General features: G+C 39.6%; 1 protein-coding gene across 4 annotated transcripts in view; it reads left to right on the top strand.

Moving 5' to 3' along the window:
• The window catches only part of SNX9 (sorting nexin 9), a 112624-nt gene that overhangs the window by 68336 nt on the left and 18291 nt on the right, over nucleotides 1–25997 (top strand). For all 4 annotated transcript variants that reach the window (XM_055309589.1, XM_055309590.1, XM_055309588.1 and 1 more), the window contains exons 5-11: nucleotides 4507–4672; nucleotides 6207–6357; nucleotides 9679–9763; nucleotides 11786–11911; nucleotides 12032–12149; nucleotides 20754–20884; nucleotides 25128–25231. In XM_055309589.1, coding sequence (XP_055165564.1) covers nucleotides 4507–4672; nucleotides 6207–6357; nucleotides 9679–9763; nucleotides 11786–11911; nucleotides 12032–12149; nucleotides 20754–20884; nucleotides 25128–25231 — 881 coding nt within the window. The remainder of the gene's footprint in view (nucleotides 1–4506; nucleotides 4673–6206; nucleotides 6358–9678; nucleotides 9764–11785; nucleotides 11912–12031; nucleotides 12150–20753; nucleotides 20885–25127; nucleotides 25232–25997) is intronic.

A 25997-nucleotide genomic window follows, 5' to 3' on the forward strand; every position in this document is an offset into this window, starting at 1 on the left:
TAGGAGATTGACTTTGGGAGAATGTGAGGCCAGCAGGCTCTGAGGCCAGGCCCGGAGTAGGGCAGGACTTTGACAACATTTGAGAAACTGAGGAAGAAGACTTTGCATGCAGATAGAGTATAGCGTGAGCAAAGGCAAAGATACAGGAAAGTTTGAGAGTGTGAAGATTGAAGTGTAGTGAGGATCAGTGGTGAGGAATGAGAATGGGAGTATGATGGAGAGATAAGTTCAGTCTTGACTCGTGGACTGAGGAGTTCAGAATTTATTCCACCAGGTTCTTAATCACATGGTTGACAGAGAATAGTAAGTATTTCCTACAAATGATCAAGAACAACATTAAAAAAAAAAAAAGTCAGGGTATGTTTGGTACCATGAAAGATGGACAAGGAAGAGGATGAGGACCTGGCAGGAGACGAGAGAAAGGAAAGCCTGAAGAAAGGAGAGAAGAGGCCACTCTGGGTTTGAAGCCTTAGCTCAGGAGAAGAACCAATTGTTTGGCCAAATGCCTGCAGTTGGGGGGACATGAGGGTTATTGGGTTGAGGGCAAAGAAGGTGGAGGCCACAGGGTCATTAAACCAGGTCATTGTAGCCAGGATGTTAGAGAAGGGGTTGGACTTAGAAGGATCTGGCACCCAGAAAATGTTTGTGCCAGGCGCCCCAGAGGGGTTATTGGGGATTGAAAACTGAGAAGTCAGAGGCCAACTCATGGGAAGGTTGTTTGGAGAAAGAATGACGCAGGCAGTATGAGCTACTAGTAACTGATACTAGACGCTACTAGTAATTGATCTTAGAGGTGGGGCCCTGGAAGTCAGTGAAGACCATCTGAGCAACAGTGAGAAGTCTGTGATCAAAGTGGAGACATGTCCAGTGGACACGCCTGGGTGCCTCAGCGGTTGAGCGTCTGCCTTCAGTTTAGGGCATGATCCCAGGATCCAGGATTGAGTTCCACATCGGGCTCCTTGCAGGAAGCCTGCTTCTCCCTCTGCCTGTGTCTCTGCCTCTCTCTCTCTCTCTCTCTCTCTCTCTCTCTCTCTCTTTCTCTCTCTTTCTCTTTCTCTCCCTCTCTCTCTTTCTCTCTCTCATAAATAAATAAAATCTTAAAAAAAAAAAAGAAAGAAAGAAAGAAAGATGCATCAGCAGGAGTCACCTTGAAGCAAGATAGAGGGAATGTCCCAGGAAAAACAACAGAGAAAGCAGCACATAGTTACTAGATTTGCCTCTAAGTATTTCATAACCTAGGCAGGGGCTGAGATCATATAGGTGACCAAATAATATACTTATTACTACAAGCAATTTATAAACAAAGTAGTTCGTTTATTTTTACCATAATTAATTTTTTTGTAAATTTCATTGACTTATTTTTAAATTTAAGTATAATTAGCAGAAAGTGTTATTTTAGTTTCAGATCTAATGATACCACAATTCTGTACATTTCTTACTGTTCATCTTGATAGGTATCCTCTTGATCCCCTTCATAGATCACCAATCCCCTGCCCACCTCCTGTCTGGCAACCACTAGTTTGTTCTTTGTACTTAAGAGTCTTTTCTCGGTTGTCTTTCTTTCTCTTTGTTCGTTGTTTTTCTTTTTCTTTAATTCTGTACATGTATGAAATCATAAGATACTTGTGTTTCTCTGACTGTTTCACTTAACACTTAGCATAATACCCTCCAGCGTCATCCGTGTTCTTCAGATGGAAAAAAAAATCATCCTTTTTGAAGGCTAATACTCCTCTGTGTGTGTGTGTCTTTATTCATCTATGGATGGACACGTGGCTGCTTCCATATCTTGGCTATGGTAAAAAAAAAAAAAAGCCACAGGAAACACAGGGGTACCTATATCTTTTCAAATTAATGTTTTCATTTAAACACAGTAGTTTTCAAAAGAACTTTTTTTCCTTTTAAGAATACTTGCTCTGAATAGTTCACATCTGATGGTTTCCTTGATGTTGATGAAAATCTTTCTTTGCTGACATGATAGCCTTAACATCAGGCAGTGCTGAGCTTCAGTCTTCCTCTTGTACTTTATAACCCTTTGTTCCTTTTCAGTTTACATCCTATAACTCCAATTGGCTTTTCTGAATCTGAGGCAGGCTGCCTGGTGGCGAATTCTAGCCTGAGGTGTCCCGGCTGGCAAGACGTAGAACCAGAATTTCAGCCTGGCAGCCTGACCAGAAGCCTTGCCTCTGACTGTGCCTATCATTTCATGGTGAGGCCTACTCAGGACTTCATGGACATACTGGACAAATGAATGTCTGTATTTATTGTCCTCTTACTGTCCAGAATTTCTGTACTTATGGAAGTACTTATTCTGAAAATAAAACATCATAGTTTAGAGTTTGGAGGGCACAGATTGTGTGTGTGTGTGTGTGTGTGTGTGTGTGTGTATAGCTGAGTATAAGTTCCTCCCTTAACAAAACCCACGGGAGGAAGGGATTCTCTTAAATGAAATGTGATTGTCAGGCCCTTAGCATGACTGCCGTCATTGACAGTATCCGCCAGAGGGGCTTGTGAGTATCACCATGTCAGCTGTAGATTCAGGAAATTCACAGGCATATGGATGAAATGTCCACCTGCTGTTCATATTGGACTTAGAACAAAATCACTAGAAACTTCACTTTTTGTCTTGGAAGATATAAGTGATTGAATGGAATCATACTTCCACATGTAAAACATACACTCTGTTTTTTATGCTCCTGGTGTGCTGCAAGCAGTTGTCCCCCCATCTGTCAGTGAAGAATTTTAAAAAGTCCCACCATGATAGCATTCTAGAACATGAGGCTTATTAGCGTGGGTAACTTTCTTGCAAATCCCCCTCTCTTTCTCTACTTTTTTTTTTAACATCAAATTTTTTTAATGTGAGAAAGGAGACTCAAATAAAGGGTAAATTTGCTATTCCAGGATCTTAGACAAATGGATTCAATATTGAAATTATTTTTTTTGAGGCACTATTTTGTTTCCCCTGAATTTATCTGTAAGTTTAAGTGATACAAGAGAAAATTGACACATTTTTCAAAATTTGACATTCTGGTGCAAAAATTTAGATTTACTTTTAAAATAATAAGCTGACACTAAATTTCTTGTGTGAAAATAAACCAATAAAAGATTTATGCTAAAGTGCTAATGGTATTCTGTGTAGTGGGCTCCCAGGTCACCTGGTATTTGTACGAACGGATTCCTAGGATACAAGAAAGAGTCCAGAAGTAGGCCCAAGTCCAGTATATGATTAAGGTGACATTTCAACTCAGTGGGGGGAAAAGATGGATATTTTTTTTTCATTAAATGATGTTAAGCCAACAGACTGACTACAAGAAAAAATTAAGTCAGATTTCCATATTATTATTTCTTCCACTGAAGGAAATTCCAGACAAATCAGAGATGCAACTATACAATCTCTTTGGAAAGCAATTTGACAAAATCTATCCACTGAAGAAGCACATTCTCATTACCCCACCAATTTCTCTTCTGGGAATTTCACATAAATGTATTGGACACATGGGGGATGGTGTATGAGGAGGTGCATTGTGGCATTATTTATGGTAGCAAAATGCTGAAAGCACAATACATGAGCATCAGCATATGCTTGTTAGACTGTGGAAGTTAAACACAGCAGATGACATGGGGCCACAGGGAAGAGCCACATGACCTGTATGTGCTGATGGACCACGGAGAATGTGTCAGACCATTACATGAAAAAAACAAACACCAGTGCCCAGTGCAAAGTATAATTTGCGTCCACTTAGATGTTTAAAAGCAAAAAGGATCTCTGTGGGTGGGATGTTTGATTAAGTATATATAGGGAATTCCTTAGAGGTTGTTGTGTGGAGAGAATGGCAGCCTAAGTGGTAGACATATTTTTTTGAAGTGCATATCCTTTTGTTTTGCTCGAGTTTTTTTTTTTTAAACTGGGAAGGTATTACTTTTCGTATAAAAATAAAAACCTAGTCAAAAATACAATGGATTTACTCCAAAACAGTTAAAGTGAATCCAGCAGACCCTCATCAGCATGTATAATCTCAAAAACATGGTCTAACTGAAAACAAGACAGCTTGAAAAGAGATAAGTCCCAAGTAATGTTGTGTAGGTCAGTTTTAAGAAAATAAAAGTTATTTATGAATGTGTACATACCCAGTGGAGGATAAAAACATCTGCAGGAATGGATATAGATTCAGAAAAGTAGTTGCTGGGGGTGATGGAAGGAGAAAGAGGGAGTAGAACAGCCACGTGTAATTGTTCCTTTGTTACTGGTTGTCGGGTTCCTCAGCAAATATTACCAAAGGTTAACAACAACAACAACAACAACAACAAATCAGGTTTTTGCTGCTTTTTGTGCTTTCCTTATCTATTTAAATGTACAATTTATTATTTGAATTTAAAATTGTTTTGAACTTATGTTCGTTTTTCCAGCAGCCCTATTGTATTTGATTGTTACATGATTCTTACTGAATTGAGTAATGCTTTTAAGAAGTCACAAATAATCTTTCTCCTTTTTTTTAACCCTAACAATAGGTCAGTAGCGGCAATGACCCCTGGTCAGCCTGGAATGCTTCCACATCTGGAAACTGGGACAGCACTGATGGGTGGGGAGCCAAGCCAGAGGGGGCCGCAGCCCAAAGAAACACCTCCAATAACTGGGACACCGCCTTTGGTCACCCCCAGGCCTACCAAGGACCAGGTGAGGAAGGGGGCTCTGCTGGTGATCAGCCCACCCTTAGAGTGACTAGGGAAGGCGTCCGACTTAAAAGTAGAATTTAATCAAAGGTGCGTTCTCAGGTACTCTTATTCACTAATAGCAAACCTAGATTTCTGGACTCAGATGTGGGTAGTTGTTAATTATAATCTCTAGTCACAGCTTCTATCATCCATCGTAGAGTCACAAACGCTTACAGGGGCCAGGTGCGTGAGGCAGAACAGGCGGCCCAGTGGCTGCGGGAGACAGAAGGGATCACCCTTCTGCTGCCAGCAGGTTGATGCCATTGTGGAAGACCCCCATTAATCTTCCTGGTCTCCACAGTACTGGAGACTAGAAATCTCCGTTTTTATGTCATCTTCCCACTCCAGAGTCTTAGCTGACACACATTTGTTTTAAAACCTTGGGCCAAAAAAATGTGTATACAGATCGAATATGACTTATCACCTGCTGGTTTATGACCTCTGACTTAATGGTTTTATCTTTTCCCTCACTACCTGTTTGACTCCCTGGCTTTAATAGAAGTACAGAGGCAAAAGGAATCTGTAGAAGGGAAACAGTTCAAGAATTAAGCAAAAGGGTATTTATGCCTGGTCTGAAATTAAAAAGACAGAGATCTGCCTCTCACTTTTTTTATGACCTGTGTATGAGCACATCACGCAGAAAATTGAATGTGCTGGTGGCAGGGAACCTGTATGGAGGAGATGTGAAGGGCGCAGGGTCCTCTTGTAGCCCAGGAGCCATGAGTTAGTGGAAGGGCTATGACCCACCAGCTGACCTCTAGTTCTGTACTAGCTCAGCCCTTATCCTTCCAGTACATTCTGTTTTTCATTTTCATTTTGGCATTTGTCTCTCAGCTTCTCTTGGCACCCCTAGGGCAGAGACCCCAGGGCCTGATAGCAAGAGGACATGGGACTCATTCGGGAGGGAGACAAAGGCCCAGACAGTGGGAGAAGGAAGTGGCAGGGAAGGCTGGCAGCAGTGTTCCCCCCCCGGAGACCACAGTTAGAGTAGGAGGCTGCAGGCGCTGCTGACTCCCCCATCTCATTTCTTCTCTTCCCCTTCCTTCTGCACACCCTTGTCCTTCCCTTACCGTCATTGTCATCAGTGTTAATTCCTTTTCAAGGATCTTTATGTCCCCCATCCTTCCTTCCCAGTGTTCATGTTTGAAAGGGTGTTGGATCTGTTTATTTGCAGGTTTATAAAGTGAGAGGTATCCGTGTTCAGGCGTTGCCCTTTGGACCCACCACAGAGCTGCTCCTAGTCTGCACCTCCCTGAAGTTACTTTGACAGCCTCATTGTTTCTGACTTGTCTTTTGCACTAAAAGGCAGAATCTGCAGTTGGAGCTCTGGAACCCACTAGAGAGCCTACACTGCACATCTGCCTTATAATCCTGTGCTACACCTTTTCTCCTCTCTTTTAATTGGCTAAGGCAGTCAGTAGCTACTGTCAGAAAATTAAGTGGTTCCATGTTTATTCCGTTTTTGTGCACTGGTGATCTTCTGTGTGCACCCCTAGCAACCGGTGATGATGACGAGTGGGACGAAGACTGGGACGACCCCAAGTCAGCTGCTCCTTACTTCAAGGATTCAGAGTCGGCAGAAGCAGGGGGTGCTCAGCGGGGCAACAGCCGTGCCGGCTCCTCCTCCATGAAGCTGCCGCTCAACAAGTAGGTTCAAGGAGCATTGGGGAGCGCAAACTCCATGCCGAAACAGGAGGTCCGAGGAGGCTTCCTCTTCTCTGGGATCTCTGAAGTTTGGGGTGTCATTTGATCATTTCTCTTTGGATCTTAGCTTTAGAAGCTTATTTAAAGAATTTTTTTTATCATTTTAAGGTGAAATACTTGTTTTGTTTAATGATCTGCCAAATACTGTTTTTACCTTTACATGTTGAGGTCTTGTTGATGTCACAGGAAAACTAAAAAGAACATTAATAATAATAACCCTCCTTTAAATGTTTTACTGTTTGTCGATCACTCACTGTGTGCCAGGCATCATGCAGAGTGGTTTCTCTGTGCTGTCATGTGACCCTCGTATCCCTCTGTGGTGCATAGAATCTCTATTCCACTGTGGGAAAAACAGAAGCCCAGAGGGGTTAAGTGTCCAAGCTCACACAGGTGATAAAGTGATCGAGTCAGGATCCCAATCAATCACTCAGTCTCTCAGCTACTCTGCCTGGTATGTTTTAAGACTTGATTTCACCTAGATTTCTCTTAGATTAAAACGATAAGAAGAGTTTGGAACAGGACTTGTAGGTAGAATCCCCACCGGAAAGTATGTGAGAAGGGGTGAAAGTGGATGTAGCACTTTGGGATTCTCCAGGGGAGGTTCCTGGATGAGCCTGTAGTTCACCCCAGGGTAGCTAGCTAGAAGGAGCTAGAATTGATGACTTCCCTAAGAATCTTCAGATGCTCTCCTTACAGCAGTGTGTTTCATAAAGTTTTTCTAAACTTACTGCCACTTTTTCTCCGTGTTCCAAGTCCATGATTCAAAGCAGACAGAAAAGAATGTTAATATGTCTGGGAAAAGTTGCAAACATAAGGTTTGCTGTATATCTAGATGTCAGTCTGGATCTAGATCTATCTATATAAGTTTGAGTCGTCCCAGTTCTCCCTTAGTATATTTAAATAGCATCAGGTGATTACAATGAGTTGTCTTTTAGACACATATTATCCCTACTTATCTGATCACTTTCTTCCATTATGTATTTTCAGGCTTAGCTGCATGCATGATACAATTAGTCACTCATATTGACTGTATCCTAGTTCTTACAGTGGAACGTGAAGTATTCAGTGTGGTCTGCAGTGATGTAAAGTAGGGTGCTGTGTAAACTTAAGTATAAGAGCATTTAAACCTGTTTGACTCTAAAGTATCTCTCAGTCCCATTTGGACAGTGAAGAAGCACTGACTCTGCAACACGTGTGTGGCCAGGAGTTCCTGGCTAGTGAGGCAGGGCTTTGCCTCCTGCCCAGGCTCCTGACCCTGCTTTCTCCTCCTCTCTGGGGCCCCACTGCTCTCTCGTCTGCTGTATGATCTTGGGCAAGTTGGGTAACCCTTTCGAACCTCAGTTTCCTTATCTCTGAAGTGAAGGGGCTGGCTTTAATTTAAAATTCTGCCCAAAAACTTCAGTTCGGGCTGAAACCAAATCAAAGGAGTCTTAATTTGACCTGGAACCTCTGAGATGTGCCCCACCCCCCTGTCTCTCATGCTGAGAGCTGCTTAAAATCGTATGTGTGTGTGTGTGTGTGTGTGTGTGTGTTTTATTTAACTAGACTAATATATAAATGACTCACTCATAACAGTCATAAAAATTATTTAAAGTATTAATGTTTTTCAGCAGTTAATCCATTTTATATGACAGCTATATTCCAGTCATGGAACATAAACCTTACACTAGAGAAGGAGATTAGAAATTAAAGTGTATTTAGCATTATAAGAATCCATCCTGATAATACTGAAAGAATTAACAAATTGCACAGCCGTTCCGTATTAAATGAGTCAGCCCTAGAGTTTTGCTGTGATCCCTGAGAATACTGAAGGAGGTATGAGATGGAACCTCTGCTCTCAGAAGCTTACAGTTTAGTCAAGGAATTGTCACTCTCTGTAATTCCCCAATTTTTCCATCTGTATTTTCTAGCAAAAGTATAGACTCTTTAATAACTGTTCCAGATTAGTCCATTGAGCATTTAGTGTATTCCCATAACTCGACTAGGAAATACAAATACTTTCTCTAAGGTACTTCTAGTCTGCTGTAATGTGTAAATGGATCATGGTGATTAAGCATGATACATTATATACATAAGTATGCTCAGAATGTTGAAGAAGCACAGAGAGAGCTGTACCCGAGGCTGTAGGGAATACTTTCAAAGAGATGATAACATAATTAGAAATAACTTTAATTTATGAGTATATATACTAGGCTCTTTATATAACTCTTTCATTTAATTCCCTTATTCATTTAATTCCCTTATTATCTTAAAAGGCAGTTCATATTGGTCCCATTCCTCACACAAGGAGACTAGAGCTCTAAAGGTCACATAGCTATTAATTGTTGGAGTTGGCATTCAAATCCAAGACCATCCAGCTCCTAGACCCCTCTTTGTTCTCTCTTATATGAGCTGTGTTTAAAGATTGTCTAGGGGAAAGAGGATAGAGGTAAGTCATTTGAGGATGAAGGAGGGGCCCCTGAAACCATCACATTGGTCTTTAGTTTGCTATATCAATGAAATAGAAGTAGTGTAGCTGTTTTTTTTTTTTTTGTAGAATTAATATTTCTTTCCCTAGTATAGGTATTTTGCTTCCTGAGAGTCTTTTTTTTTTTCCATTTATTAAAAGCACTTCTAAAACCCAAATTAATCTTGCCCTACTTGTCCAAAATAGTGCTTTGGACCACTGTATGTATATTCCAGCTTTTCTCAAATTTTAGAATGTTTGGGGTCTCTTTACTAAGGAGACCCGTTTTCTTTTGTGTCTCATAAACCAGTTCTGAAGATGACTCTAAAAGGAAATGGCACAAGTGCTTATGAATGGTGACAGCGTTTTTGGAATAATTGTGGCCTCCTAGAGGGATTATGTTGAAAGGCAGCTTTAATTTGGATACAGAAATGTTGGCGTGTGGCCACTGCCCCATGCATTCAACTCAAATGGCTGTGCTTGCTACTTTGTCCTCCTGTGCCCTGGGGGACAATTTTCTAGGCTGCCCTTCACTCTTTGTAGGGTGATAGAGTGTTTTAGATCCAGTTAAGCAAATAGAGTACCCATAAATATCACACCTTCTGGAGTCAAACTGTTCTCTTACCAGATAAAGCCTAATTAAATGACTAATTGGCCATTGAACAATCTGATTACATTAGGTTTCATTTACCAGTTTCCTACTCCTGGTACATCTGAAAGGCAGAACAAGGTTAAAACTGTTATAGTCAATGCGGACAAGACTTGTAGAATTCTATGAGGAAAGACCTAAGACTCATGACATTTGTCTTCATGACTAGGTTTCCTGGATTTGCAAAACCTGGAATGGAACAGTATTTGTTGGCCAAGCAACTAGCAAAACCCAAAGAGAAAATTCCTATCATTGTAAGTTAGCTCATTTTTGTTTGCTTGCTTTGTTTCTAATTACGCTCTTTTATAATACCTTAAAGTTAAGAGGGTTATTAGTCTTCTGGAGGGTATTTTTTAACAGATTTAATGTTCCACATAACTGACAATATATATTAGTATTGTAAGAATGCTAAAGATAATTAGCATTAATTAATGCCAGCCATTATATGTAGATATTTTTTATTTTTACCTTTAAGATTATTAGTAACTGAACTAACCGCACCTATAGTGTATATTCTTTTAATAATCTTTCTTCTCTAGGGTGTCTTGAAGTATCTTTTACATGCTGTCTTTCTACCAACTCTGTATATTTAGCTAATAAACCCAATTCAAATATTTAGTTTCTGCCCTGGCAAAGTACATGCATATTATCAAAAGATGCCCTTTTCACTGCCTTGGTAATAATTAGTCTGTCTTCCAATAAACCAGCTGTCAGGTCACAATAAGGCGCTAGCAAGTAAAAGCTAGGAATTAGTGACACCATTAAGAATCTCTCTCTTAGAACAACTTGATTATTACATGTCATGGGCTTTCTGGTTTCATCCAAATGTCAATTGCTGATAGATGTTCTGTCCTAAGCACTGTCTAGTGCTATATTTCCAGATGAAATTCTGGAAGAGAGAACTCTGGCTATCTTTTGACTCTATTGACTTAACCCTGTAACTGTAGGATGGGGTTGGGGTTGCGGAAGAGTCTTGAATGTAATCACCATGAACCCAAACAAGGCTGGAGAAACATCTCATCTTATTCTATCATCTCTAGGTCCTGGGAAACTTGATAAAATGCATAAACGATACTGGATTTTTTTTTAAATTATTATTATTACTTGTTCCTACATCTTTGAAAAGCTTGAAATCCTAGAAGCTCCAGAAAAAAGCGTTGTGACCAAGAGCCCCTTTCATCCTTTTTCCCTCAAAGTGAATTTGGGGTAATTATCTTAAGTGACTAAAGATTATTTTAATTTTTAATTTTTTAATTAAATTTTTAATGTTTAAATTTTTTCTTCAGATTTTTTTTTTGTAAATTACTGAACATGTATTATTCTTTTCACTAAATTTAAAACTCCACAGGACTAAGAGCCCTCAAAAGGGACTTTATCACAAGCACGATAGTGTTGGAACTAAAGTACCTCAACATCAGAGTTTTTCTGTAAGTTTTAGGTGGCCCCAGGCCCATGTACCCTGTAGGCCAGCCTGCCTATGCATGTTCCTCGCATGGAAAGGGAAGCCGAAGGATAATGCCTTCGAGTCTTCGGAAAGCCAAGAGAAAGCAGATCCGTGGTTCTTTACTCTTAAGGCACAGTAACCCTGCCCACTAATAAAATGCAATCCCCTGGATCTTGGGCCCTACTTGATCAGAATTGCCTCTCGGTCCCAGTCGCTGAGGAAAGTTTGTCAGAGACTCCTGTTCTACAGCTTTCAGTGTTTTCTGAATCTGGGCTCCCTCTTGAGGCCTCATAGTAGCTTATTGTCAAGATCTCTCTAGTCCCCTCGTAAGATTGTTTGGGTCCTGGTCACCTTCCCGACCTCATAACCTCTGAACCCCCGTACCCTACCCCCACTTTGAGAAAGTTGGAGGGAAATTTGACATTGTCAAGACATCCAGGTGTGTAACTTTATATTCTACAAAACTACTAGTCTGTGAGAGATTGGAAATTTTTAAAAACTTGGCCTTCATCACATATAACTAAGACACCTGGACTAGAGAGAAGAAAATTGTGTTCTATCCTGCCTCCCCTGGAGGGGAGGGAGATAGACCTCTTTTCTCCATGGCCTGAGATGACCATGTGGGGAGCAGAAGGATTTGCCCTAGCAGGTGAGTCTTTAAATATAACCTTATCAGGAATAGAGAGCATTTATAGAACTTCACAGAAAAGAGAAAGAATGACTCTCCAAAGGGACTTGTAGTCCTAAAAAGAAAATCATTTGACAATTTATATCAAATATATTGACTGTTTTTCCATGTGACAAAATTAACTCTTCCTGAAACATTATGTAGGTTGGAGATTATGGCCCAATGTGGGTTTATCCTACCTCTACATTTGACTGTGTGGTAGCAGATCCCAGGAAAGGCTCCAAAATGTATGGTCTGAAGAGCTACATTGAATATCAGTTAACACCTACGGTAAGTATCTAAATTATCAAAAATAGATTTGTGCTTGCATTCCTAGCTAAAATTTGCTTTTTTCTTCATTGTCCATAGTTGGCATTGGTAATGTTTTCTTCTCTTTCCCTTGTCTTGTAGAACACTAATCGATCCGTAAACCACAGGTATAAGCACTTTGACTGGTTATATGAACGTCTCCTGGTTAAGTTTGGGTCAGCCATTCCAATCCCTTCTCTTCCAGATAAGCAAGTCACAGGTGAGTGCACGTGATACTCAGGATAACAAATAACAAGACAGTTGATAGAGCATCTTTCCTCATGTGAATCAGTAGTGACATTTTCCATCTTCTAGAAGAACAAAATGTTTGAGTTTAGAAACAGTGGCTAAATACTATAAATCTATATATACTGTACATGTATTTGGAAATTACCTAAACACCTAATGAGAATGCTTCATAAAATTTTCTATCAGAGTTCTTGTATATGTATCTTAAGTTCTAGCGAACTCATTGTGTCCTTGTTGCTACTTGATTGCCTATAAAAGAAATGTGTGAATTTTTTAAATGTGAAAAGTGACACCTGAAAAAATAGAAATGATCCAGATAGCCTGGAATGGAAATAAAAATGTATGATCCAAATGATGTAAACATGTCATGCAGTCTAGCCATGTTGTTTTCGTGGAAGCATCAGAAGCCACAGGGTCTCTAAGTATTAACTTAAGATGTTGCCAAGTTCTCCACTCAATTATTTTGGTGACTATTAATATTTCAGTGTTTTTGTTTATCATTATTACCCTGTTCCATGTATTTAGGGTGTCCTATTTCCCCTGCTTCCCCTGCCTCAAATGATTTTCTGGTAGATAATTCACAGTGCTACCAAAGCCGTTTGTAAATATGCAGTCAGAGAGTATTTGTTTCTGTCTACTTTGAGAACTGTCACTGTTTTGTTTTGTTTTACATCTTTAGCCTAGTATAGAGCCTGGAATATCAGTACTCAGAACTCAGTGTGTTTGTCTTGGAATAAAAGTGTGTAAAGAGGGATCCCTGGGTGGCGCAGCGGTTTGGCGCCTGCCTTTGGCCCAGGGCCCGATCCTGGAGACCCGGGATCGAGTCCCACGTCGGGCTCCCGGTGCATGGGGCCTGCTTCTCCCTCTGGCTGTGTCTCTGCCTCTCTCTCTCTCTCTGTGTGTGTGACTATCATAAATAAAAAAAAAAAAAAAAAAAAAAAAAAGTGTGTAAAGAAGCTGAGCTTTACTGAAGATTAGAAAGAGTTTTAATATGTAGCTAGAAAATTTGCAACTAAGTGAAACTAGTAAGTATAGAAAGGAAAGAATCAAAGATGAGACTAAGGCTTACAGAGGTCAGCACTAGAGAGGCCTCAAGACCTCAAAAGGCTGACCTGAACTCAGTTGGAGGAGGTGTGGAATGCATGAAGGAAGGCTTCTTTCCTGGGGGTCAGGGAAGATGGAGAGGGCTTAGTCCTCGCTCAGCAAGAGTAAGATGCAGGTAGTTCAGAGAGGGTGGGGAATTCGGCGGCCAGATGCTTTCAGTTTGGGGAGGCGGGGCACGGGTGTCCCTGCCAACCAGATGTCACGGCTCATGCTCTGCTCAACACCGCTGGCTCAGGAATTGGAATCTGACTCCAGAGCTTGCTCTGTTAAACTCACAAGATGTGCATCAACTAGTCCTTAGCTGGAATGAGTTACCCTAGGATAAGAAAGTTATTATTCTCCTTAGAACTTTACTTTGTGCTTTACTTTGTTGTACGCTTAGGCTTCTCTGAAATTTTTTGAGGAGATGGAATTTTGCTTTTTAAAGACGTTGTTTTGATTGTGTCTTTTTTTTTTTCTGAAAACTTTTCAAAAATTTCAAATTGTGCATAGGAGAGTGGAGAGTGAGGCTGTGTTGCCAGATGGATCATGTGTTGTGGCCATCATCTGGGCAGAGCCAGAGCAGCTGATTGAAGGCCACAGAAGGGCAGCCAGGTGGTGTAGATGGATCGCTGCCCCCTTCCACCCAGAGGTGTCCTCAGGCCCCCAGTTCTGGGCCCAGCTCAGATAGTCACTGTTGCTCCTCTTGGTCATCCTTATTGTTTGAAATCACGGCTTTCCTTTTACAAATTTATGTCCATGAAAAGTTTGGTTCTGCCTTTCTCCTTGCTTTCAAATTTCAGTCTGTTTCCTGAATTTTATACTATCCTTTATCAACTTGATTAGCACAACAGGTGCTTTGTAGTAGCTAAATAAACAGACTCATTAGCTATTTGGGGGCTGTAGGGATTCCTCCTATCTTTTAGACTTTAATACATTGTTCGTTCTGAATCTAAATAACTCAGTGCTGTTTTAAAGCATCATGGAGTCACAGTTCTCCACCCCCATACCAAGGTTTGGTTTTTTAAAGTGCAGGCCCGAAGCCAGGGGGATGTCCTAGAAAAGCAAGAAAGCAACAGCCGCTCGGTCTGAAGAAAGTTGAGCTTTGATTCACTGACTGGGATATGTGCCGAGGAAACCGAAAAGCACAGAAGCCACTTTATTTCTCCTCTCTCTCGTTTGCCTCCTGCCTGTGGTCTCCACAAGATCATTATTATATAAACTCGCCTCTCACTTACATCCTGGAGAAAAGAAACAGGAATGCCAAGTAGATGATGTCATGATATTTCTGTGGACTTGATAATCAATCTCTGAGAAACTTACAGCAAGTGCTTTTTATTTGTTGATAGATCTTCTTCATTGTGAAATAATATTGGATGAATCTGGTTTTATTCATGGGTGCCAGACTGGTACTCTCCCATCCTTGGTGAAAACCTAAGGTTCATTGAAAGTGGGGAATTAGAAATCTCTCTCCCCTAACCTTCTTTCTAGTTCTCTGGAACCTGGTAGGAAAATCCTGACATGTACAAAATAACATCTAAAGTCAGAGTTCAGAATAAACCAGGAATGTCAGAAAATTTTTCAGGAGGAATAAGAATCACTAATAATTAGTTAATTTTGGTCCATGAGTACGTTATAAACTCTTTGTATAACTCACTTTCTCCTAATAGAGAATTCAGTGTAAGCCAGGTTGATGCTGACTTACTGGGTCTTTTTTGCCCAGGAGGTGAGTCAACTTCTTTCCTAGGGCTCAGACTTTGTTTCTTCATAGTTTAAGCTTCTGTAGCACTTAATCTGTACTCCTAATAAGTGCAAAATTTGAAGTGTTTTATTATATAGGAAGTGTCCAGACCCATCATGCTGTTCAAGTGACACCTCTTAGGTAAGGAGTTTTTGCTACATGGATCTGTAATGCTTTTCCCTTTAAAAGAAATTTGTGCTTATTTGTACTTGTAATTTCTAAAGGAAAGGCCATGGCTGCACTTTTAAAAGTTTATTTGTAAACCTCTGAACAGTAAATTCACTCCTTTTGGTGTATAGTTTTAAGAATTTTGACAACTACCACTGCAGTCTTATAACCACAACTATATTCAAGGGACAAGGCAAGGCGTCCCATCACTTCCTCAAATTCCCTTGAGCTGCCCTTTTATATTCAACCCCAGCCCCTAGTTCTAACCCATGACAACACTGATGTGTTGTCTCCATATTTTTACCTTTTCCAGAATATCGTTATAAATGGAAGCATTTAGACATGCCTCAGGAAGCAAGAAAAATCTCAAACAACCTAACCTTATGCCTAAAGGACTAGAAAAAGAAGAGCAAACAAAGCACAAAACCAGCAGAAAAAAGAAGTAATATAGAGCAGATATAAATAAAATAGAAACTAAAAAAAACAAACAAACAGTAGAATGGATCAACGAAACCAAGAACTGGTCTGTCCTATCCCCCGCCTCCCCTCCTCGCCATAAAAACGGAAGCATACAGTGTGTAGTCCTCTGATTCTGGCTTCTCTCACTCGACAGTATGCATTTTGTTTATCCATTCACTCCTTGAAAGACATTTGGGTTTCCAGTCTGGGACATTTATAAATCAAGCTGCTAGAAACATTTACATAAAAGTTTTTATACAAGTGTAAGTTATCATTTCTCTTTGGTGAATGAATACCTAAGGGTGGAATGACTAGATCATTTGGTGGATGTATGTTTCATGTTTAAGAAATTGCCAAACTGTTCCAAAGCAGCTGGATCCCACCAGCAGAGGATGAGGCTGGTACCAGGGGCTCCACATCCCTACTTCCACTTTGGATAGTGTCAGTTTTCCTCTATTTTAACATGTCTACTAAATATGTAGTGGTACCTCATCATGGTTTTAACTTGCATTTCCCGTATTGAGCATCTTTGCCTGTGCTCATTTCCCTTCCATATATTTTCTTTGGTGAAGAGTTTGTTTAAATCTTTTGCCCATTTCTTATTAGGTTGTTTTGAGAAATCTTTATATTCTGGAAACAAGTCCTCTGTCAAATAAGGTGATTTGCAAATAATTTGTCCTGAGCATGGCTTGTCTTTCATTCAACAGTGTCTTTCTCATAACAGAAGCTTCTCATGAAGTTCAAATTACCAATTGTTTCTTTCATGGATTGTGTTTTAGACATCATGATGAAAACCTCATTACCTAACCCAAGTGCACAGTAATATTTTCTCCAGAAAGTTTTGTAGTTTTAGATGAATTTCAAGTTAGTGTTTGTATAAGATGTGACTGTGATAAGGCAGAAGTTTATGTTATGCACCTGGGCATCAAGTAGTTCACTGTTGAAAAGTGTTCTTTTTCTGTTGAATTTCCTTTACATCTTGTCAAAAATCAATTGAACATATTTGTGTGGTTTTATTTCTGGACTGTATTTTGTTCTCTTGATTTGTGTGTCCATCCTAATGCCGACACCCCACTATCTTGAATTAGTGTAACTTTATAGTAAATCTTTAAATCACATAGTATAAATTCTCTAATTTGGTTCTTTTTCAGAATAACTTTGGACTATTTTTCTTTTGCCTTTCCAAATAAATTTGACTCAATTTGTAGATATCTAGAATTAATCATGCTGGGACTGTGATTGGTATACATACAGTTAGTAATTGTTATATCTCCCTGATGTTGTGACTCTTTTATAATTATGAAATGTGTCCTTTTGTGTCTAGTAAAATTCCTGTGCTGAAATCTATTTTGTTGGGTTTTTTTTTTAAGATTTTATTTATTTTTTCATGAGAGACACACAGAGAGAGAGGCAGAGACATAGAGAGGAGCAGGCTCCATGCAGGGAGCCCGATGTGGGACTCAATCCCGGGATGCCAGGATCCCGCCCTGAGCCAAAGGCAGACGCTTAATCACTGAGCCACCCAGGTGTCCCTAAAATCTATTTTGAATGATGTTAATATAGTCACCCCAGTTCTCTTATGGTTGCTGTTTGCAAGACCTATCTTTTACCATCTTTTACTTCAGTCTGTTGCTGTCTTCGAATCTGCATCTCCTGTTGACAACATTATTGGAGCTTGCTTTTTTTTTTTTTATCACATCTGGCAACCTCTGCATTTTGATTAGAGTTTTTGGACCATTCATATTTAATCATTATTGACTCAGATTTAAGTTTGCCATTTTGACATTGACTATTGATCTCTTCCTCCCTTACTGCCTTTCTTTTGTGTGAAATATTTTGTAATGTGCTGTTTTAATTCCTCTCATTTTTCCTCTAAATTTTATTTTTGTAAAGATTTTATTTATTTATTCATAGAGAGAAAGAGGCAGAGACACAGGCAGAGGGAGAAGCAGGCTCCATGCAGGGAGCCCGAAGTGGGACTCAGTCCCCGGTCTCCAGGATCACACCCCGGGCTGCAGGTGGCTCTAAACCACTGCACCACCAGGGCTGCCCATTCCTCTAAATTTTAAAAATTATATTCTTAGCGGTTGCCTCAGTATGCATCTTTCTATAATATCACAGCATACTTCATATGAATACTCAATTCTAGTAAAATTGATAGAAACTTTTCTCCAGTATAGCTCTGGTTCCCTCTCTCTGTTTATGTACTGTCATCTTACATTTTATATCTATATCTGTTATAAACCCAACAATATGGTATAATAATTACTGCTTTCTACAGTCATATCTCTTAAAGAAGAGAAGAAGTTGGAAAAAAATACATATTTTATGTTAACCCACATATTTGTAGTGCTCTTCATTTCTCTCTGTGAATTTGGGTAATTTCCTTTTAGCCTGAGGTAGTATTTTTTTAGCACAAGGGACTTCCTCTAATATTTCTGTAATACAGGTTTGTTGTATATGTAATACAGATTTGCTATATATATTATATATAATATAGGTTTGCTATATATATATATATATATATATATATAATTAGTTTGCTCATCTTTGTATGGGAATGTCTTTGTTTTGATTTTTGAAGGATAGGTGTGCTGATTGTAGAATTTTCATGGCTGACAGTTTTCCTTTCAGCATGGTGAATATGTCTTTCCATTGCTCCTGACCTCCATTGTTATCAGATGACAAGTGCATCTATTCCACTGATTACATACACACACACACACACACACACACACCACTACCACCACCACCACCACCACACATCATGAGGCATTTTTCACTTGCTGCTGTCAAGATTTCATTTCTGTCTTTCAGCAGTTTGATTCTGCTGTATCTTGGTGTGGATATCTTCATATTTATCTTATCCAGGTTGAGCTTCTGGAAATCAGATTATAGGTTTCCATCAAATTTGAGAAACTTTCCTCTATTATTTCTTCAAATATTTTTTCTTCTTCTTTCTCCCTTCTCCTCTGGGGACTCTCATTACCAATGTATTGGTATGCTTTATTTTCTGAGACCCATTCATGATACTTCCAGTTTTTTCTCTCTATTCTTCATATTAGATCACTTCTGTTCATCTTTTTTCAGATTCATGGATTCTTCTGCAATCTTGAATCTGCATTTGAACCCTTAGAGTGAATTTTTAATTTCAGTTATTTTCAACTCCAAATTTTTCATTTTAATTTTTAATAAGTTCTTGAGAATCTTTGTTTTAATTCCATGTCATATTTGCCTTTACATTTTTAAATATAACTTCCTTTAGTTATTTGAGTATATTTCTAGAAGCTGCTTTGTTTGCTAAATTCAACATCCAGATACACTTAGAGATAGTTTCTGTTGACTACTTTTTTGTTGGTATGGGTCATACCTTGCAATTTCTCTCTATCTCTCTTGATTTTTTGTTGAAAACTGAACATTTTAGGGAATCAATTTTAGCAATCTTGATTCTGATTTTTCTTCTCTGAAGGTTGTTATTTCTATTTTATGTTTATTTGTTTGATAAGTAACTTGCTTAGGGTAAATCTCTGAAATCTCTCTCCCCTGAAGTTCAATTATTTTTGTATTTTTTTCTTTTAACTTTGGCTTCCTGGGGTTCACCCTTGCATCTATGTAGATTAGTGGGAAGCCTGCCTGAAGCCAGTTAGGCTTCTGTCCTGTGCTGATGGATCTTCGTGTGGAGAGGGGACTGCATTCAAAGCTCAGATAATTTTCAAGTTGGCTACCCTGGCTTTTTGCTTTTTTGTGGGCCTTTTTGTGTCTCCTTTACAAGTGTGTGCAACCTCAGAGCTGGCCAGGTGTGTGTGCCTGGCTTGGATCCCCTCTGGCCTCCACTGTTTCTGCACACAGCTTCAGCCTGGAATATGCTTGACCCAACCATGCAACCTTGGCTAGTGGAACCACTGGCACTTTATCTTGACCAGACTCTGGATTGTCACTGCCGCCACCACCAAGCATGGGCATGTCCCACCACTCCAGGTCAAGCCAGCCTTCTACCTCACCAGGGAACCTGAAGCAGCCAGTCTTCACAGCCTGTTCTACACTGGTAGAGCTTCCATGTCAGCCGAGGAGAGGGTGGGGAGGCACAGGGGCAGTGGGAGGAGATGGGAGCAGCCTCATGCCAGACAGAACGCTGCAGATTTCCACGGTTCTTGCATAAAGTTTAGCAGTTTTGCAAGTATAAACAATTCTCAGATGGCTGTGTGCCTTTGGTTGATTTCCAGAGCACTTATTTTTGGTGGGTTCTGTCCAGCTTTATAATTGTTTTGGGGGGATGGGAATAGCTGATTGCCTCACTCAACTGTAGCTGGAACTTTCATCTCCAGAAGCCTTTTAACTACTAGTGGTTTTATTTGGTAAGCTTATAAAAATGGTCAGTGTTCATTTGATGTTTGGTATGTCAGATTTGTTAAGCTGAATTTCTGCTCTTAAAATAGAAATATCACTCATTAAGCTATGTTTTAGAATGGTCATAAGTTCTGAGATAGTAGCTTTTACTACTGCATTCATGGAAAAATTGCTTTTTCTATTTTTGGCTTTAATTTTTAAAACCAGATGGAATAAGAACCACCGTCCTGAATTACTTTTCAAAAATAGTCAATTTGTTTGTGTTTTTGAGATTTAATTAAAAACGTTTGGACACGTTTTTATAAATAGAGAAATTTTATGCACTTTGTAAGACATTACATTGTATTTTCTTTCCCCTTTCCTGCCCATAGGGCTTCATACGGTCACACAGAACTGGCATAGTCTTAGTTTTATCAGACAGAGAAAGTTGTTCATACCCAGATAAGATTTGCTTTTAAATTTGTTGAGAGCTTAGGGATCCTTGAGGAAAATCGCATTTTGCAGCTGTGATTTTTCTTGTCACAATTAAAAAGTTTATTAGCTTGTTCAATCAGAATCGTTGTAAACTAAAACATCTGTCGTATCTTTCCCATGGTTCCCTGAAGCATTTGCTGTGTTGCAGCTTGTTTGTAAGTTAGTGAAAAACTGCCATGGTCTTTTACCTTTTACTGAATGACTTTCTCCCAAGTACCCGCTGAGACAAACATCTTCGTTTGTGGTGACGACAATTCTCATTATACACCGCATCTTAAGTCACTCTTGTTGTGCACCTTGCAGGTCGCTTTGAAGAAGAATTTATCAAAATGCGCATGGAGAGACTCCAGGCGTGGATGACCAGGATGTGTCGTCACCCAGTAATCTCAGAAAGTGAGCTTTTCCAGCAATTTCTAAATTTCCGAGATGAAAAGGTAGGACCTTTTATTGTGATAGTCTCAGGTCATATTGAGAATTATTACGTTTGCATCAATTTTATGTCTGAAAGTTAATAGGATGTTGGTTAGCTATTTCTTATTCCCTCCAAAGACCACGAGGGGCAGAACCCTAGATCCTAACCAGAGGAAATTAGTCCTGCTCTGTGGAAGAACTGCTCGCCAGAATGGTCTTCCATAAACTTGGAATAGAGTGGCCCAGAGTGGGCAGGAGGTGAAGGATATGATAAGGTGAGGAATGTTTTTCCCCAAGATGCTTTTAAAGATAGGAAAGGCCCCAAACAGTGCAGAGTATTTTAGTCTCATGAAGTCAGGGAAGTAGAGTGAATGAGTTCTTAAGATTCCGTTTTGACCTTGCAGTGTGATAATGTTATGAAAAGAAAAGTAGATTCAGAGGTAGACCATCCTTCTCAAAACCAAGTCATTTTTCCAGAACTGCAGTCCCAAGTCCACAGTAATGAATGCCAGTCTCTCTTTGTCCCCGTGGATAGTCATTCTGCCAGTGGCCATGTGTTCTTTGTTGAGAATCAAGAAAACATTGGCTGTCTGACATCTCATTATTGTCCTGCTTTGGAAACAGTTTTCTCTCTCTCAATAAGCTTTTACTCTATATTGTATCTTTTTATTCTGTAAAAAAGATGTTTTCTCCATCTTTCTCTTATAACAAATATTACATATCTTAGAAAACAATGCAGAGAATAAAAGCATGAGTCAGCTCAGATGCCAACAGCAGATATGAAATACATTACAATCCTAGAAAAAAGTCATGACTTATTTTCAAGTTTATTTAAATGCTAGAATATTACATACTTTGTTAGAACTTTCAGAGATTTACTCGCTAAACTGCTTTATAGTACTTTCCCCTTGTTAATGTGAACACATTTATAATAAACATAAATAATCAGGCACTGTATGTGTTTACAGACATAGGCATACACTTAGTATAAATATTTGGGCCTTATTCTCAGTTACTGCTTATTTCTAGAATTGGCAGGCTCATTCATTTCAATGTGTTGCATGTAACCAGGCCAGGAGCTAGAAAACGTGGAGGTGCTTCAACAATTTTTGTAGAGATCGCAGGTCTAGTCCTACAAGCTGCCCTGGAAAACTCTGATTTCTCTGGTGAGATGTAGTGATTCATTCACAATATGCCCTGTAACCATAGAGTGGTGAAACTGGGTTCTTCGAGTGAGTTCTGTCCATCAGTTTTGTTACTCTTTAGACACAAAAACTATAAGGCATCCCCTCCCAAGTCGCCTTAACTGTTACCCACAGGACTTTAACAAAAGTCCTGATTTTACAAAGATTTGATTTAGAAAGCACTTCTAAAAGTTGTGTTTTATACAGAATATTGTAATTAAAAATAATAATAAATCTAGACACTGGGAACTTTGGATGGATTTGATATAATAGGAAAAAGAAAGAACTTGGATTCAGGGTGCCTGGGCTCTGCTTCTAGCCCCTTCTGTGATCTTGGCCACAGTTTCCTCACCTGCTAAATGACAGTGTAAAACTAGATAATCAGTAAAAGCTATGATTCTTTGGCCAGCAGTAGCTTGTGTAGATGGATGGACATAGAAGACCTACAGAAAAATTACTAGAAATAAGTGGTTAGTAAGATAACTGGATATATAAGACTTTACATATTTACATACCAGCAGTAAACACAGAAGGAAAGTCTATAAAAAACTATCACAATAACATAAAAATATATCTGGGAATAAGTACAAGATAATGTACCCAAAAACTCTACATAAAAAACTATGAAACATTTTTGACAGAAATAAAAGAAAAACCCAGCTAAGTGTTCCAATACTGTTTCATGGATTGAGGAACAGAAAAGATGCTATCCATGTGGAAAATCAGAGCACTAAGAAAGCCAAGGTGCTCTTGAAAATGAAGGAAGTGGGAAGAGGGCTTTATTGGATATTGAGACTTGTTACAAAGCTAAAATAATTTTAAAAGCATGATATTGGCATAAGGAGAGACAAACAGACCAGTAGAACAGAACAGAGTGGACACTTGATTTATGGCAAAGATGGTGCTAAGTACAGTGGGAATAGGACAGTCTTTCCAGTGAATGATGTTGGGTCAGTTTGGTGGTGTCATTAGGGAAAAATGAAGTCTGGTTACCACCTCATAGCAGTCTACTATTGATTTCATTAGATTTGATACTGGAATTGTGGTTATGTTTTTAAAACACAGCTTTATCTATTAAAGATATTTATAGGTGAAATGACACTATGTTTGGGACTTCCAATAAAATCAGCAAGAAGAAAATAGAAGGTAGAAAGGAGGAGAATAGAAAAACCAAGACTGCAAAATGTTGATACCTGTTACAACTCAGTCTGAGCGGGGCTTAGACTTTTCTCTGTACTTCTGTATGTATTTGAAAGTTTCCATTGTGTAAAGTTGTTGTTGTTGTTGTTGTTGTTTTAATCAGTTCCATGGAGCACCTGGGTGGTTCAGTGAAGCATCTGCCTTCAGCTTAGGTCATAATCTCAGGGTCCTGGGATCAAGCCCTAGCTCAGGCTCTGTCCTGAGCAGGGAATCTGCTTCTCCCTCTCTCTCTGCTCTGCCCCCTGCTCATGCACACTCCCTTTTCTCTCTCTCTTTCTCTCTCTCTCTCTCATTCTCTGAAATAAATAAATAAAATCTTTTTAAAAAATCAGCTCCAGGCGATTTGCAAATCTAATGTGAAAGGCAACACAGTAAAGCTTCTAAGAAGGTAACATAAGGGAATATCTTCATACTCCCAAGGTAGGAAAGGATTTCTGAAATAGGACACAAAAATGATTAATCACACAGGAAGAAGCTGATAAATTAGACTATATTATCATTAAGAACTGCTCTGTATCAAAAGAAGCCTTTAAAAGTGAAAAACAAGCTAAAGATCTGAACGTATATAAGCAACAAAGGGCTGCATTTTGGAATATATGAAAACCCATAGAAATCTGTAAGAAAGATAACCCAGTAGAAAAAGAGATTTGATAAGGTACTTCACAAAAGGAAGTATCTCAGTAATCCACAAATGTGTAGGACAGTGCTTAACCTCATTAGTCATCAAGCAAATGCCAATTAAAACTACAGTGAATACAAGTGCTCATGTCCCCAAATGACTATAATTAGAAAGACTGACCAAACGAAGCTCTTGTTGGACTGAGGAGCTTTCTTCACACACTGCCACTGGGTGTGGAAATGGGTAAGACCAGTTTGGAAAGCCATCTGGCATTACCTGCTAAATTTGAACATTTTCCACCCTAGGGGTGTACCTGACCCGTGGGTGCCCACGTGTACCAGGAGATGTGTACGTAGCAGCTTTACTCGTCATCTGGGGGGCCTGGGGTGGCTGCTAGTGGGAGGATGAAGAAATAAACTGGGGAGTAATCATACAGTGGAACATTGTGCCACAATGGAATCGATGCATGGCAGCTCTGATAACACTGTGGATGTAGCTCGTAAGCACAGGCTTAGCACAGGAAGCCAGACACAAAAGCATACGTATATACCTGGTCTTTTTGGTTCAAAAAACTAGTAGACCCCCTGATGAGGGACTTGTGCTTAGATGGTAAGACTTGAAAGGAAAGTGATGAACCTGGAACCACTAAAGAAAGGATAATGTGTTACTTGTTCTCGGAGTGAACAGGGGGCGGGGGGGGGAGGGGGCGGTGGGATGGGACACATGGGGGCTTCTGGAATGCCGGCTTCTTTCTCTTGGCCTTGGGGTAGTTCACACACATACTCACTTTGTGAGAATTTGTTGCTGTGTATTATTGCTTTGGGCACTTTTCTGTGTGTATATAGATATATTTGTAGGTATATCTCGCAAAAATATGTTTTAAAAAAATAGCTCATAAGACTGGTTCCTGTCTTGTGTTTTTTAAGAAAACATTTAACCTAAAACATTGAGGCACTTGGTCAGGATTCCTGAGGGTGCTTATGTTCACTGTGTTACGTTGCTATACATGGGGAAGGGGCAGTGATGGAACCACCTTACTCTGAGGGCTGAGGGCTCCCAGGGACCCCTCCGTGTGTTGGCACTGTTCGTGCACCGAAATTACATTTGGGATGTAGAGACATCCCACGGTGCCAAGGGCAACAGCACGGGAGCTGCTGCCAAAAATTAGACATAGTCCATTGCTGAGCCAGTTGCATTAGGGAATTTTGAAAGACTATTTTGACACTGCTCCCCCCTGTAACATTATGATGTTCTTATTTGCAGGAATGGAAAAGTGGGAAGAGAAAGGCCGAGAAAGATGAGCTGGTGGGAGTTATGATATTTTCCACCATGGAACCAGAAGCACCTGACTTGGACCTACTAGAAATGTAAGAGATATTGTCACACTTCCCTTTTTCCCAACCTGTGTCCACCTCCTGTGCTGACAGGCCTTGGCCGGTGTCACTGACCTCAGCAGAGGTTCAGGGTGTTGAGCTAGACCACATGAAGGTGTGAGGGCCGTGGTCAGGTGGTCAGGAAAGCCTCACTTGTGCAGGAGAGCGCTTTCTAGCCATAACATCAGGTGGAAGACGGCTTCCTTTGTACCTTCAAGTCAGTGATTTCCTATCTGGCATAGTGGTTTCTAATCATTTCTAATAAAGAATGATAAAACAAAATGGCATAGAGCACACCCATGTAATATTCAACAAAGCAGAAATCTCTGAATATTGTCTTGAAGGAAGGGAATCTCTAGCCTGCATTTTTGTGTTATATTTTTTAATTTGTTTTTTTAATTATGTAATTTTTTTAAGGTAGGCTTTGTTGAAAATCAAGTAGTTCCTTTTCTATTTAAAGGCCAACAAGAAATCATGGGGATTTGAATTTTTTTTCTTATAGAATTATCACTTATGTGTTACCAAACGTAGAGACAAGAAAAAAAAAACCACAATCTTGTAACTACCCAAAGAGAAAAAAATCAATGCTAATATGTTGGCCTAGGTCTATATAGTCTTCTGAAACATCATCTGCACAGATATAGCTAAGGGAAAAATTGTTTAAACAAAAAAGACCTCATGCTATGCATTGTCTTATGATCTGGAGGGTTTTTTTTTTTTTTTCCATTTAACATGATTACTGGGGTGAGTTTTCAGGTTG

Source organism: Nyctereutes procyonoides, unplaced genomic scaffold (genome assembly GCF_905146905.1).
Source record: "Nyctereutes procyonoides isolate TBG_1078 unplaced genomic scaffold, NYPRO_anot_genome, whole genome shotgun sequence".
Lineage (NCBI taxonomy): Eukaryota > Metazoa > Chordata > Mammalia > Carnivora > Canidae > Nyctereutes > Nyctereutes procyonoides.